This window comes from Monosiga brevicollis, genomic scaffold, assembly GCF_000002865.3.
Source record: "Monosiga brevicollis MX1 MONBRscaffold_23 genomic scaffold, whole genome shotgun sequence".
Classification (NCBI taxonomy): Eukaryota; class Choanoflagellata; order Craspedida; family Salpingoecidae; genus Monosiga; species Monosiga brevicollis.
In genome coordinates, this window is record NW_001865060.1 from 427,686 (window position 1) to 441,054 (window position 13,369).

The window sequence follows — 13,369 nt, forward strand, 5'->3', positions numbered from 1 at the left end:
TCTCTCTCTCTCTCTCTCTCTCTCTCTCTCTCTCTCTCTCTCTCTCTCTCTCTCTCTCTCTCTCTCTCTCTCTCTCTCTCTCTCTCTCTCTCTCTCTGTGGTAGTTGTGCTTTTCCTGCTCTTTACTTCTCTCTTCTCAAACCAATTCATTCTCTCTCTCTCTCTCTCTCTCTCTCTTTGAAAGTTTTATAAAACTTCTCTTGAACTTTTAAAGTCACTTTTAAAGTTTTAACACAAGAGTCAGACGTTATAAATTTTTTTTCTTCTCTCTCTCTGTCAGTCTGTGGGGGTCTTGAACGGCAGCGGGGGGGGAGGGTAAGGAGGTTGAGGCGAGGGGTTGTTGGCCGGTGAGGGAAGCTGGCAGCGTTCCGGTTGACTGTTGTTCTTGGATTGTTTCACAGGGCTGTGGTGTCTACGGATCGAGCAGGCCCGTGGCGCCATCGCCCAGGATGAGTGAAGGTTGGTGACTTGTTATGTGCCGGGGCGCGGGGGCGATGCACAGCAACGGCAGACGCTTGAGCTCATGCGTGGACTGTTGTGGGCGATTCAGCCTCGTCGGCAGCGGCAGCCGACAAGATGGCGGAAGCTGCGGCCACCTCAGTTCCTAAATCCACGGCTTCAGCCCCCGCATCGACCACCGCAACATCGGCCACGCCGCAAGCTGCTGACCTGCAGCCCTCCACCACGCATCCGACTGCTGTGGCCACCACCGCCACTGCAACTGCTTCTGCCACGCCTGCTACCACGGCTTCTGCCACGCCTGCTACCACGGCTTCTGCCACGCCTGCTACCACGGCTTCTGCCACGCCTGCTACCACGGCTTCTGCCACGCCTGCTACCACGGCCAGTCCCGCAACAACCACGGCCAGTCCCGCACAGACCGCAATGCCGACAACAACTGCTGCCACGAGTAACGCACGCCCCGTGCTCGGGCCTTATCAGGCTGGTGTGTCAGCATGACCTCAGACGGCCCCTGATTTGATTTTCTCATGTTGCCATGCCATCCACCTCTGTCTTCCTTTTGCTTGTTTTTTTGGCGCCCGCCGCTCACGAGGCTTTTGTATCTTGCTTCTTTTAGCGCGACCCTTGAGTGGTCTCATGCAGTCTTATCCCATGGCCCAACGGGGTGTCATCGGGGGTCGACCCATGTACACGGCTGGCATGCCCTATAACGGCCCCTATGGATACCCGCCACAATCTTACGTCTCAGCACACTACGGGGTCATCCGTCCACCCAATGCGCCGCTGACGACAGCTGGCCGAGGCTACACCTACACCTCTCCAATGACTCGTATCCCAGTGTCAGCCACCTTTGCTTCTGCCACGGTTACCCCAACAGGTACTTCTACCAGCACCAGCACGGCGGCCACGGCGGCTCCGACCAACACGTCTACCACAGGGACTGCTGCTGCTGATGCAGCTGATGCAACCGCCAAGGCACCCAAGGCAACCAAGGCACCCAAGACCAAGGCCGCGAAAACGCCCAAGGAGCCCAAGCCTCCGAAAGCGCCCAAAGCGCCAAAGGCGCCCAAAGCCCCCAAAGTGTCAAAGGAGCCCAAGACGCCCAAAGCCCCAAAGACACCCAAGGCACCCAAGACTAAAAAAGAACCCAAAGTCAAGACGCCCAAGGAGCCCAAGACGCCCAAAGTACCGCGAGCTAAAAAAGAGCCCAAGTCCAAGAAGGAGTCCAATAGTAACAAACGCGGCGCCTCAAGTCCAGCGCCAATGTCTGAAGAAGCCAATCCTGCTGCTGGCGATCGTGCACTGACAGGCACCAATGCAGAGACGATTGGAACTCTGAGCGCCACTGCCTCCCCCCTTCCTGAAAGCCTGGCCAAAGATGCCGCAGCAACGACCTCTTCCCCCGCCGCAGCTGCAGACTCTAGCAGCACCGCAAAGCGCAAGGTGCGTCATGCTTGACAGTCAGCCACGACGTTATGCGCCCATTTTTTTTTTCTTTTTTGATGTCTTCAACTCGGTGCGTCCACGCATCATTGTGCCTTCCGCCTGACGATCGTCCCAACCTGCTTTCAAACCAGGCGGAAAAAAAGAGTGGTGGTACCAAAAAAGGTGCAAAGGCGTCCAAGACCGGTGCGTTTGCGAGTGGCGTCGGCGTCACCATTTTGCGAGTGCTGGCTCCGTTCAACTCGCGCCAGATGCGGCGCGCTTTCCGATGAAGCTCAATGTTGCAATTGCGCGCGTGCAGATGCTGTAGACAAAGCAAAAGGGGGTGCTGATCAGCCCCCACGGTCCCGCAAGGGTTCTGGAAGCAAGAAAGGCACACCTGCCAAGAACACGCCCAGCAAGGCCGCGCCTCACACCCCCAGCAGCAGCCGAGCCTCCGCCAAGAATCAGCAAGGCCCGGCCAAGCCACTCAAGCCCACGGTGCTCACTTGGACTGCCCTCGACGACTTTAAACTCATTGCAAACGTCGAGCAGGTCTGTGGCTGTCCCTTGCCTCCTCGGCTCCTACCATTTCGTTTGCCCTACACCCCTTGTCTTTGTGTGCGCGGGTCAGCACGCTCAGACCCATTCACCTTTGTGTGTACTTCAATTGACTTGGATCTGGGCTCATAGACCTCGGACTTGGTTATGGTCCACCAAGGCATCAAGTTTAGCAAGCCGTTTTCTTTAAAACACGTCGTTCGGCGCTGGCATGCCATTCTGTATGTGGAAGATGTGACACGGTAGGCCCATGTCGATCTGCTTGCCACACTGTCCGGGAAGCCTTGGGCTACCTGCACTCGCATCCTAGACTGCATGTGGCCATGCGCGACTTTATTCGACTGATGCTTGCGCTTTTAGGATCGTTTGCGCTGGTTTGTCGGGCCTTGATGCCAAAGCGCGTCAACAGGTGTACAGTAACCTGCTTTTCTCTCAGGCCGAAGAATTGGCCCTGCAGTCCTTCGCCCTGTCCCTGCCAGAGGGAGCCAGTCTTCCAGATGAAGCGGCATTTGCTGACCTCCTTCATCAACAGCGCGAAGCCTTCCACCTTTGCCGCACCCCAACTAGCTTAAGAACCCATTACATTCGCCTGGCCGAGCTTGGCATGCTGGCACGTCATCCAGAGCGCTTTAAACAGGGTCGTCATCAGCTCTTGACCTTGCTCCAGGACCCCGGTACACAGCTTGCCAAAGGTAAGTGCAAGACCGGTTCCGGCTCTCTTTTGGCGCATGCATGGCACCACAACTTGAGCTGATGCTGCCGATGTCACCCACTCTCGTAGCATCGGCCAGTCTGCGTCATGAGCTTGAGATGCTGGATCTCAAGCTAAACCGCAAGATTCGTCGCTTGGAAATGCAGTTGGCAACCTGGAGTGCGCTGCCAGGTCTGGCTTGACATCGCAACATCTGACCCGAAGAACGTCCTGTGCCAAGTCACGCCACCTCTCTTCATGTTCATTTTAGGCGTGGATGCAACAATGACCGAGGGCATCGAACAGTTTGACAGCACCACGTTGGCCGTTGTGCGCGGCCAACACCTGCACTACCGGATTCGCTCGCGCCAGGTTGCCCCATCATGCACCCAATATCAAACAGCATCATTCACAAGCTCTTGATACGCGACGCAAGCTCTTGATACGCGACGCAAGCTCACATGATGGGTCATTGTTCTTGGTCTTGGCGACGCAGGCTGTCATCGGACGCCAGAGCGCCGAGGGTCCCGTTGACATTGACGTTGAGCTAGAGGGTCCAGCACCGCGAGTTTCGAGGTGGCAAGCCACGCTCAAGCTCAAACATGACGGACACTTTTACCTTTACAACCAGGTGCGACTGCACTGTTTTTTCATCCTCCCTTGAATTGTGATGTGACACACTGGTCCAAGCGCTGCCACGACTGGAGCCATAATGGTTTGTCTCTTGCGGCTGCTTGGACAATTTTAGGGTAAACGCATCATCTCAGCCAATGGCATGATCATATCTCCCGGATACAAGCGACAGTAGGTTTCTGCGCCAAGGGTGCCAAAAAATTTCTTTTGACCCGCGACCCCGTCCTTTGGTGTATTTTTTGCGTATGCGTTTGTGCCTGTTCACAGCGCTTTGTGCGGGTCGGTTCTCACCGTAGGTTGCCAGATTACTGTGTGCTTGACATTTGTGGAGTCCAACTCATATTTGAGGCTCATCAAGCCCTACTCCGTACTCTTGCGCAAGCATCATGACTAAGGCCTAGAGTCCAAATACGACTCCAAAGCCCCCAAGATTGATTGCATATCATTGTCCTTTGAAAGGAATTGATGTGTTATTAATACAACATGGAACCTCGTCGTCGCTTCCGAGTCGCTCTCCTTCAGTATCGTGAATCACGCTCACAAGCACGCGTTTGATCTATCATGACCAAAATACTTCCCTTTGACGGCCAAGCCTTGAACGTCCATGCATCAATTGGGGGCCATGCGGACGCTACGAAAGCGAAACTAGGCACACAATGAAACAAACACCGCTTGTTCTTACGCCCTTTTTCAAGAAAACCCTTCCATGAAGGCATCGACATTAAAGTCTTCGTAATCTGTCTGATTCCACATGTCCTCGACGTCAGTCATCAGGTTTGTAAGGGAGCCCTCGCGGGCGTCCGCGCGCCCGGTCGCCCCTGCAGAATCACCCTCGTCGACCTTGAAAAGACTCAACAGCTGCGACGTTCCCATGCTGGACAAGGACGCGTTCTCTGCATTCACGACGGTATCAGCCACGTTGATCTTGAAGCGCTGCAAGCTCATGATTTTTTCCTCCAGCGTTCGCTGCGTGATGAGACGATAAACGTTGACGACTCGGGTTTGGCCCAGGCGGTGAGCACGATCCATGGCCTGCAGGTCCTTCATGGGGTTCCAATCGTGTTCCAGGAAGATAACCGTGTCGGCGCCCGTGAGCGTCAAGCCCAGGCCGCCCACGCTTGTTGTTAGAAGCAAAACATCGATAGATGGGTCCTCATTAAACTCGACCACAATATCATGTCGCTGCTGAGCGGGCACGCCACCATCCAGGCGCCGGTAGGTCACCTCGGGCAAATGCTTATCCAGCAACTCCTCTTGCACAATGTCCAAAAAAGCGCGCTGCTGTGCGAAGATGAGGGCGCGATGCCGACCCACAGCCGTGCGAGCCAAATCAGCTTCGTCTGCATTTGCGTCACCGCTGCGTCCAGCGATTTCACACTCCATAAGTAGCTGTCGCAAGGCCACAAGCTTGCCCGATAGCTGATAGTCGCGTGGCTGGTGGTGAGCAGAAGCCACCTCGGTCAATACCCGCTCCGCCAAGGCCGTGCCACTCTTGAGAGCCAGGGCTGGGTGATTGCACACCTTTCGAAGAAATTGCAAGGACTGAAACACGTGTTGGCTGTCCTGCTTGGAAGAGTGGCCTGAGGAGGCGGCATCCACTGCCGAATCCAAGCTACGTGTCTGCGACTGGCTATATGCCTCATACAAGTGCGTCTGCACCGGCGTCAGCTCGCATGGATAGTCTTGAATGATTTTGGGCGGCAGTTCAGTCAGCACCTCGCTCTTCAGACGACGCAGCAAGAAAGGCAGTACTTGGCGATGCAAGGCTTCAAGCGCGAGCGCCCCATCAGCTTGTTGCTCGTTGGTCGCTCGCACGCCCTGCGAGGCACGGATGGGCTTGGTGTACGCTTCGTTGAACTGGCGCTGCGTACCCAAAAATCCCGGCATCAAAAAATCAAACAGAGACCAGAGCTCGAGAACATTGTTTTGAATCGGAGTGCCCGATAGAATGAGTCGGTGGTTCGACTGCACGCCCTTGACGGCAAGGGTGACCTTGCTCGAAGTATTGCGGATGATATGGCCCTCATCCAGGACACAGTAGTTGAATCGCTGCTCGGCAAAGTGTTCTGCATCGTTGCGTAAAACGTCGTACGACACAATGACCACATCCGCCTCGGGAACTTGAGTCCAGAGGGCACGGCGCGCTGATGCATTGGTGCCCACAAAGCGCAGCGGAGTGAGTCCCTCACAAAACTTTTCAATCTCGTGATACCAGTGGCTAGTGAGCGTTGAGGGGCAAACGACCAAGGACGGCAAATGTTGGCTGTCTGGATTGCCGGTAGCTTCAAAAGCCTGGCGCCGTTCAAAGTGGTCTGCAGCAATGATGCAAATGCTCTGATGCAACAGAGGCGCGCAAGTTCAGATTCAGAGGCAAAAAAATTGGGAATGAGTCAAGCCAATGAGTCAAGCCAACTATAGCATACAACCATACGCTCAATACATGTATCCTCGCTTTTTTGCTCTGTGTGTGTGTGTGTGTGTGTGTGTGTGTGTGTGTGTGTGTGTGTGTGTGTGTGTGTGTGTGTGTGTGTGTGTGTGTGTGTGTGTGTGTGTGTGTGTGTGCGCGTGTGTGTGTGTGTGTGCGTGTGTGCGTGTGTGTGTGCGTGTGTGTGTGTGTGTGTGTGTGTGTGTGTGTGTGTGTGTGTGTGTGTGTGTGTGTGTGTGTGTGTGTGTGTGTGTGTGTGTGTGTGGTGTGTGTGTGTGTGTGTGTGTGTGTGTGTGTGTGTGTGTGCGCGCGCGAGCGAGCATTTGTCGTCTCGTTTTTCGTTTCTCGTTTGTGATGATTAGACATACCTGTAGGGTCTTCCCAAGACCCATGTCATCACAGAGAATGCCATGAAGCTGGTACTTGCGCAGAAAGTTCATCCAATCAATGCCTGCTTGCTGATACGAGCGAAGAGAAGCCTTGATCTTGATGGGCAAGCGGTAATTTTCTAGTTTGGTCGGGTCCATGAGCTGGTCAATAAAGGTGCGATGCTTTTGCTTCTCTTCGCGAAGGCTGGCGGCCATTTCCTCGGGATCTTGCACGCCTGACTCCAGGGGAAGAATACGGAGCAACCGCCCAAAAGTGCGCGCCACGACAGCTCGCACATCGGCATTGAAGTCGCTCATGCGTCCCATGACGGGGATGACCAAGAGCACAGCGTATGGCAAAATCTGAAGATCGAGAGTGTCCACGAGCAGCGCCACGGCCTCGGCCGCCCCTTGCCGGTGAATGTCGTTGGATGTGTCGCTGAGCAATGGCAGAGCTTGCTGCAGGAATTGAGGCATCACTTGATGTGTAATTTCCTGCAAAGACAATGCGCACACAATGGTCATTGGGAGTACAGGCTGATTCTTGATCCACTTCTAGCTGCACTCGGCCACTCCATTTTGGCTGATGCATTTTCTCAAGTGGACCTTGAAGACGACACATAAAGGTCCAAGAAAACAAATCAAGCTCACCTTGACAGCTGCCATCTGAGCCAGAGTGCTGGCCGTCTTGTACCGAACCACCTGGTTGGGCACCCGTAGACCAGCCAGCAGCGGACCCACTAGCGAGGCCAGATGCCGTTCACGCTGAGCACTGTCCACGGTGGCCATGAGCACTAGGAGAGAAATGAGTCGTGAGCACAAATTCGGAAAAGGCTGGTCATCTTGTTTACGAGTCACAGTCACGCACCAGCCAAGAGCGTGAGCTCGTGCAAGATTTGCTGGAGCGCAGGCAAATCATCAGTTGCAGCCTTGGGCAGATTGTCAAGCGCAGCGCTGACGCCCTGCAGCAGCACTGGCACGTCTTGCAAGAAGGATTCGCCATAAATCTGACCAAGCTCCTCCAGCAACATGCGTGCCCCTCGGCTGGTGAGCTGATTCTGCTGAGAGACAGGGTCTTGGCCCAAGATGGCCTCGGCTACGGCATCTGTTTGCCCTTCTATAGGAAGCACAAAATACAAAGATGCAGACAACGGAAGCAGGTTGACGACTCAGATGAGATGAAAAGCACGAAAAGAGACAGAGACAGGGACAAAGAGGCAGAGAGGGGCAGAGAAGGGCAGGGAGAGACGGAGAGAGACGGAGAGAACCAGAGTCATTGATATCGTCATCTCCAAAGGAAATAACGACAAAAAGCATCGGGGTGGGCTTCAATACGCACTTTTCAGCTTGGCCAAACTCTCTGAAGCAGCATCCTGGGCACGTTGCAAGCGAAGACTGTAGATGCCCAAAGCTTCTGCATTGCCCTCCTTTTTCAAGTCAGGGGTTGCTTCTTCATCGGCGTTGAGAAAGCTATCAAGGGCAATAACAACCCATGGTTAAAAGTGCCGCTAGACAAGAACACTTGCCCGCCGTACTCTGTAGAAGAGCAAGAGGAGAGCACCAACGGACCCCTTGACTTTTTCAAGAATTTTATTGTTGGGGGAGCGCTCTCGATCGCGTGCATTATAAAGCAACCGGGCCAGCCCGGATGCTGCCAGGCGTTGCAAGACGGGAAACCGGTTCTTCGCCAAGACGAAGCACAGACATGAGTGGGGAATCCTCCATCTGAGCAGTCTCAGGGATGCACAGTAGGTACCTTGCAAATACCGTCCATAAAGGCACGAATGAGTGGAGTCAGCTTGTCAGGCAGGAAGTCTGACTCGATGAGCGCCGTAGCGATGCAGCTCATCAAGCTGATGTTACTTCGTGCATACTCTTGCTGTAAGAATTGAATGCTCGTCTCTAAGCGCGCCGCCAAGCTGGCTCGCTCGCGCACTTGTAGCTCCGTCTGTGCACAGAGATAAGTCAGTTGGGATACATGAAAGTCCAGAAAGACGGCAAGTTATCTCGATGGTTGTTGCAACGAGGGTCGCAAAAAGCAAGTTCCATCAACCAGTGGACTCACGGAACTACTCAGCTTGTGCTCCCATTCATTTCGACGCTGAAGGATCAACGCACAGTTCTCCATGTTGAGGCGTCGTGGATCACCGACGGCATCCACCTGGGACACAATGGCAGCACAACGTGATGTGAGCCAGGGCCACCTGAAATGTGATTGTCGGGCAAACTCACTAGCTTCTTGTCTAGGCCCGCCTGAATATAGGCAGCCAAAAGACCACCCGCATCCGTCCGCATGGCGGCCACCAGGTCATTCAACTCATCAAAGCTGATTTGTTCAGTCAGGCACTACCCCGCCACAAATGAGGAGAGCATGGATGGTGAGTCAAGATGGCTGTTCAACGACGACTCCTGAAGTCCATAAAGCATGGTGGCGCCGGGGATCACCTGTTGCAGCCGCTCAAGGATGACCTTGGGTAACGGGGAAGCCTAAGCAATTAATAGGGAGCATGGCTCAGTGTATCCAAGAAACAAAGCAGAAACCGAAGCCAACAATGGAAAAAAAAAAAAAAAACCCATGAGTGCAGCTCACCGCCGTACTGAAACGCGTGCGCTTGGCCAACGAAAAGTGTCCAATCATCTGGGCACCCAATTCACGCTGCACGGCCGACGATGGCTTCAGCAGCTAAACCAGGCAAAAGAATGAAATTTCGTGAGCAAAACGACTGGCAACCACTTGGAAACGTGGGATAACATAAAGCATGGTAAGATGCAGACCTGCAGACAGAGTGAGTAGAAAATTTTGGGCTTGAGTCCTTTTTGCACGCAGCGAGCGGCTGCGTGTGCCATAGCCTTGGCTGCGCGGGCTCGACATTTTGTAATTTCTTCCATGCTGTTTGCAACGTGCAAGCGCGAGTCAAATGGCCACAGACGTGAGTCAGATGGCCACAGGCGCCACAACAGCAGGTATAGGCAGCGAGCATGGGGCAAAATGAAGCTGGCGCGTACTTGGGAGATAGAGCTTGGTCAGAGCCACCAATACAAAAGGGACGCTGCTTGTCTTTGTTGCCGGCCAAACGTTCACGATCTTTTTTCGTCTATCATGGCGTTGCAAGTTTGACTATGGCATGAACGGCCGAATCGAAACAAATGGCCACTGAACGAGCCACACCGGGTGTCACTGAGATACCATGCTAGACTCGTCGACATGCGCCACGACCAAGTGAGCCTTATCCATGGGTTTGCCAGCCGGTGTCACCAAAATGGTCATCCATGATATCAATCGGGCTGACATGGCCTGTGCGTCGGGAACAGGGCGTGCGTGAGGGGAAGGATCGGCGCCATAATTTGAGGACCAGCAGGAGTGTTTAGCCGTTGAGCTAAAGCAAACGCACCTGATCAAGAGCAACGGGATCAACGACCTTAAGACATTGGAGCCACAACCGCTCGTTGACCAGTGAAAGTTCCTCCTTTTCCTCAAGCAGCATGTTCTATCGCAAATTCAGAGTGAGGATACGGTGTGTGTGAGGGGACAGCAACGAAGCAGGATTATTAGCATGACCATGACAAGAGGAGCTTGGCGAGGGGGGCCGGTTACCTGGTAGATGTGACTCAAGATATCAGACAAGATGGCATCAAAGGCGGCGCCGCTATTGACAGCATATGCTGACTCAATCATACGCTCAAGCTGAGACAGTCCCGGGGTGATGCACGCATGAGCAAGTGGCGAAAATTCGATCAGGCTGAGCGCATAACCCGGGCTAGGGGACATTTGAGACCGACCGCAACGAGAACAGCTCGGCGAACGGTGACACTATAGTGTCGCAAGAAAGGCCAAAGCCGAGCAATAAGGCTGGCCGGGCTCAAACGGTCTCGATGGCTGTGTTCAATGGCTGGTTGGGTACAAAAATCACAAAGAGGGGTCAACGCAAGAAGCGTCGTGAGAAAAAGTTGATGATGGAAAGCAGTACATTAGGCGCGCCACCACTTTTGCTGAGAAAGAGGGCCGATGTTTTTCTCAGACGCACCGGTTGCGGCATGGCGCGTTTGCAACTGGATCATGGTGGACAAGAGCTCGAGCACAAAGGCCGTGGATGCAGAATATTCGTGAATGACAAGTAAAGCGTCCCAGAGCTTTGTCAAGATGGTCAGCTGAGCTTCAGCCGAAGATGCCAAGAGCTGACAATGCACGCGAAATAACCTTGTGTTAGCGAGGGAAGCGCACCACGCACGGCCGGCGCTGAGCAATCGGGCCTGCATACCTGCTCAGCAATAGGGATAACGGCCTCGGCTGCGCTTGCACGCAAGTCATCGTCTTCGTCCGCCAGACCGCGCAGCAGGGCTGGACTCAACTTATCCAGAAACTGTCCGACGAGATCCCGACGCACAACGACGAGATACTTGATACCCAGCAGCCCACCATGGCGCACCTCCCAAAGCTCTTTTTGCTGCTGCAACAGCAACAGCAAGGACAGCACTTGCTCGCACTAGAAGCGTGGGGCAGAGGTCATTAGCGACCGAATGAATGAGAAAAGATGCCAATCGGTTCAGCCCAGCAGATCTTCCGGGAGGGGGGGGGGGGCTTTTTTAAAGGATGTGCAGGGCGAGAAGGGGGCAAACCTGCGCAGGCTTCATGTGATGCAGGACGGCGCCCAAGGCTTGAGCAACCACTTCGCGAACAGGTGCCACAGCCATCTCGAGCGAGTAGTCACCAAAGCGGTCCAGAGCAAGGACACAGATCATACGCAGGGCTAGATCCATCAACCAGGCGGCGTTTTGGGTGGCCCGCTGACTGCAATTTTCGCCCAGTTTGTGACAATGTGACGGGATGACATCAGACCAGCTGTCAGTCGTACGTCAAGGGGGCATGGAGGCATGTGATGATGCACTGGACGTACTCGAGTGGTGTGGAGGCAGAGATGCCGGCGGTGGCCCCGTGATGCCGCAGAATTTCGCGAAAGGCCATAGCCGCGCCGTGACGTACATGCCAGGATGGGTCGAACAGGTCAGTACCTGCCACAGGATTTGTGTCAGGGCATGCGATAGAATGAGCGAAGGAAGGCAAAGTGGTTTTGAGGGCCAAGACGAGGTGTCACCGCGAGAGCGGTCAACTCACAGAGTTCGTCGCAACGTGGTTGGAAAGGCCACTCCTCAGCATCGGCGAAAATGTCATCCGACTGTTGCTGGGCCTCGACAACAATCTTGGCGGAACAAAAATGACCAGTGCGCGTCAGTGTGCGCCCGAGGCGGTTTGCATTTGTTGAGGTGGGTGATCGGATTGCCTGACCTTGTTGGGATCGCTCTGTTCTGTGACCTTGACGTTGCTTGCGCCGTCCTCTCGCTTGATGCGCTTGGCGGCGAGCTCTGGCTCTGCAGGGATGATATGATGTAACAAAGTCATGAGGCAGGAACAGCACGGGACGGCCGAGCCAACGATAATATGAATGGAAAGGAGCAGGTGTGGTTGAGCATGGCACACGAAAGGGAGCGTGGAGCACCAACCAGCCTGAAGCGCGGTGCGTGGGCCGCGCTCAGCCTCCTTCTTTAAGCGCTTGGCCCTGTCAAGCACAAAATCGGTGACAAGGTCATGGCATCAAAACTCGGACCACGACATGCCGGCGTGAATCATAATCGACAATTAAGGCGTGGATGCGTCCTCACTTGTTGCGCATGCGTGCACTCATGCCAGCCAGCTCGCGATCAAAATCGCTCTGCTCCTGCGCGTTTGATGGTGTTTCGGCACCACCTTTGGCGCCATCTGTTTCAACGTCCTCCTCCCTATGAGAGGTGGGTGATGGTCAGTGACATGAGAAGGAGGGCATTGGAAAGGAAAGGGGCCCGTGGGGTTGCGGGACATGCGGAGACCGGGGCGGAAGACCAACTTGACCAAAGTCTCGACGTCATCACTTTCGTCACTCAAGCCGAGTTGTCGGGTAAGCGCACGCCGTTGATAGGCCAGCTTTTGCCGAGCATCAGCATTCTACGACCGGTTTTGCGCCATGCACCAATGCACGCACTTGAGCAACACATCTTGCGGTGGGTACACGGGACTGTGTGTGGGCTGGACTTGGGTCTTGCCAAGGCAGCAGCGAGGGCGGTGTGTCACGATACCTGCAAATGTCGAGGTAAACTGTACTCAACGCCCGTGGACCCCATGAGAAGAGTCCCGTGCTGTAGAACGTTGAGGAGATCAAAGGTTTCAAAGCGAAGAATTCCTGCATCTCCATCTTGGTCCTGTTCCGGGGCAGTTGCCGCGGCATCTGCTGGGGCGGGGGGCTCCCACTGACCGGGCGCAGGACAAACGCAGATGGCGAGCAAGTGACGTGCGTCAGAGCTTGAGCGGGTGGAAGCTGCGAGGGTCTTGCCACTACCACGGCTTCTGTAGCGGCGCGGTGAGATGGAGCAGACAAAAGCACTCACTTGGGGAACGTTGGCGGCAATGGCACCAATGGCATGGGCCACGGCATTGCGAGTCGTGATTTTCTCCGAGCGCAGCAGCGTATGCAAACGCCAGAGCAAAACGTGCAACTCCTGAGGATACTGCTTGACAACCTCACCCAGCTGGTCGCCAGCCAATCGACGTGCTGCCTGAGTGCTGCCATTATCCAACAGCAGGACCAACCGGTCCAGCCGCGTCTGGCCACCCATCCTCCTGCTGCACCCGACCCCGCGCTGAATCGCGGAACCACAGCAGTTCGCAGCTCGATATCAAGCAATCGAACCAAGTGACCATATCCTTCTCCATCCGTTGTCCAAAGTTGATAACACTCCTTGGATTTTAAGTCATGAAGACAACAGAGAGAGCAAGTG

The 13,369-nt window shown here is 54.7% G+C and overlaps 3 protein-coding genes across 3 annotated transcripts; 1 reads left to right on the top strand and 2 right to left on the bottom strand.

Annotated features, from left to right (window-relative positions):
• Positions 1–576: 576 nt before the first annotated feature.
• MONBRDRAFT_28065 (uncharacterized protein) lies at positions 577–4,163 on the top strand (the record flags this gene model as incomplete). The annotated part of the gene is made up of 11 exons (XM_001748434.1): positions 577–946; positions 1,079–1,905; positions 2,040–2,091; positions 2,207–2,439; positions 2,578–2,687; positions 2,806–3,137; positions 3,227–3,328; positions 3,408–3,508; positions 3,633–3,767; positions 3,885–3,940; positions 4,037–4,163. 11 exons carry the CDS (start codon positions 577–579, stop codon positions 4,161–4,163), a joined length of 2,445 nt encoding a protein of 814 aa, XP_001748486.1.
• Positions 4,164–4,459: 296 nt separating this feature from the next.
• MONBRDRAFT_38338 (uncharacterized protein) lies at positions 4,460–7,039 on the bottom strand (the record flags this gene model as incomplete). Its single annotated transcript, XM_001748506.1, has 2 exons — positions 4,460–6,061; positions 6,563–7,039. 2 exons carry the CDS (start codon positions 7,037–7,039, stop codon positions 4,460–4,462), a joined length of 2,079 nt encoding a protein of 692 aa, XP_001748558.1.
• A 174-nt stretch (positions 7,040–7,213) lies between these two features.
• MONBRDRAFT_28067 (uncharacterized protein) lies at positions 7,214–13,207 on the bottom strand (the record flags this gene model as incomplete). The annotated part of the gene is made up of 24 exons (XM_001748507.1): positions 7,214–7,356; positions 7,431–7,679; positions 7,902–8,032; positions 8,098–8,213; positions 8,319–8,510; positions 8,628–8,723; positions 8,795–8,908; positions 9,153–9,245; positions 9,338–9,452; positions 9,569–9,657; positions 9,750–9,857; positions 9,955–10,050; positions 10,158–10,320; positions 10,343–10,373; positions 10,588–10,738; positions 10,822–11,046; positions 11,180–11,351; positions 11,458–11,572; positions 11,676–11,760; positions 11,847–11,929; positions 12,062–12,117; positions 12,221–12,337; positions 12,577–12,632; positions 12,671–13,207. Coding segments are annotated over 24 exons (3,333 nt in total), but the record flags the coding sequence as incomplete, so codon positions are not given.
• Between the last annotated feature and the right edge of the window lie 162 nt (positions 13,208–13,369).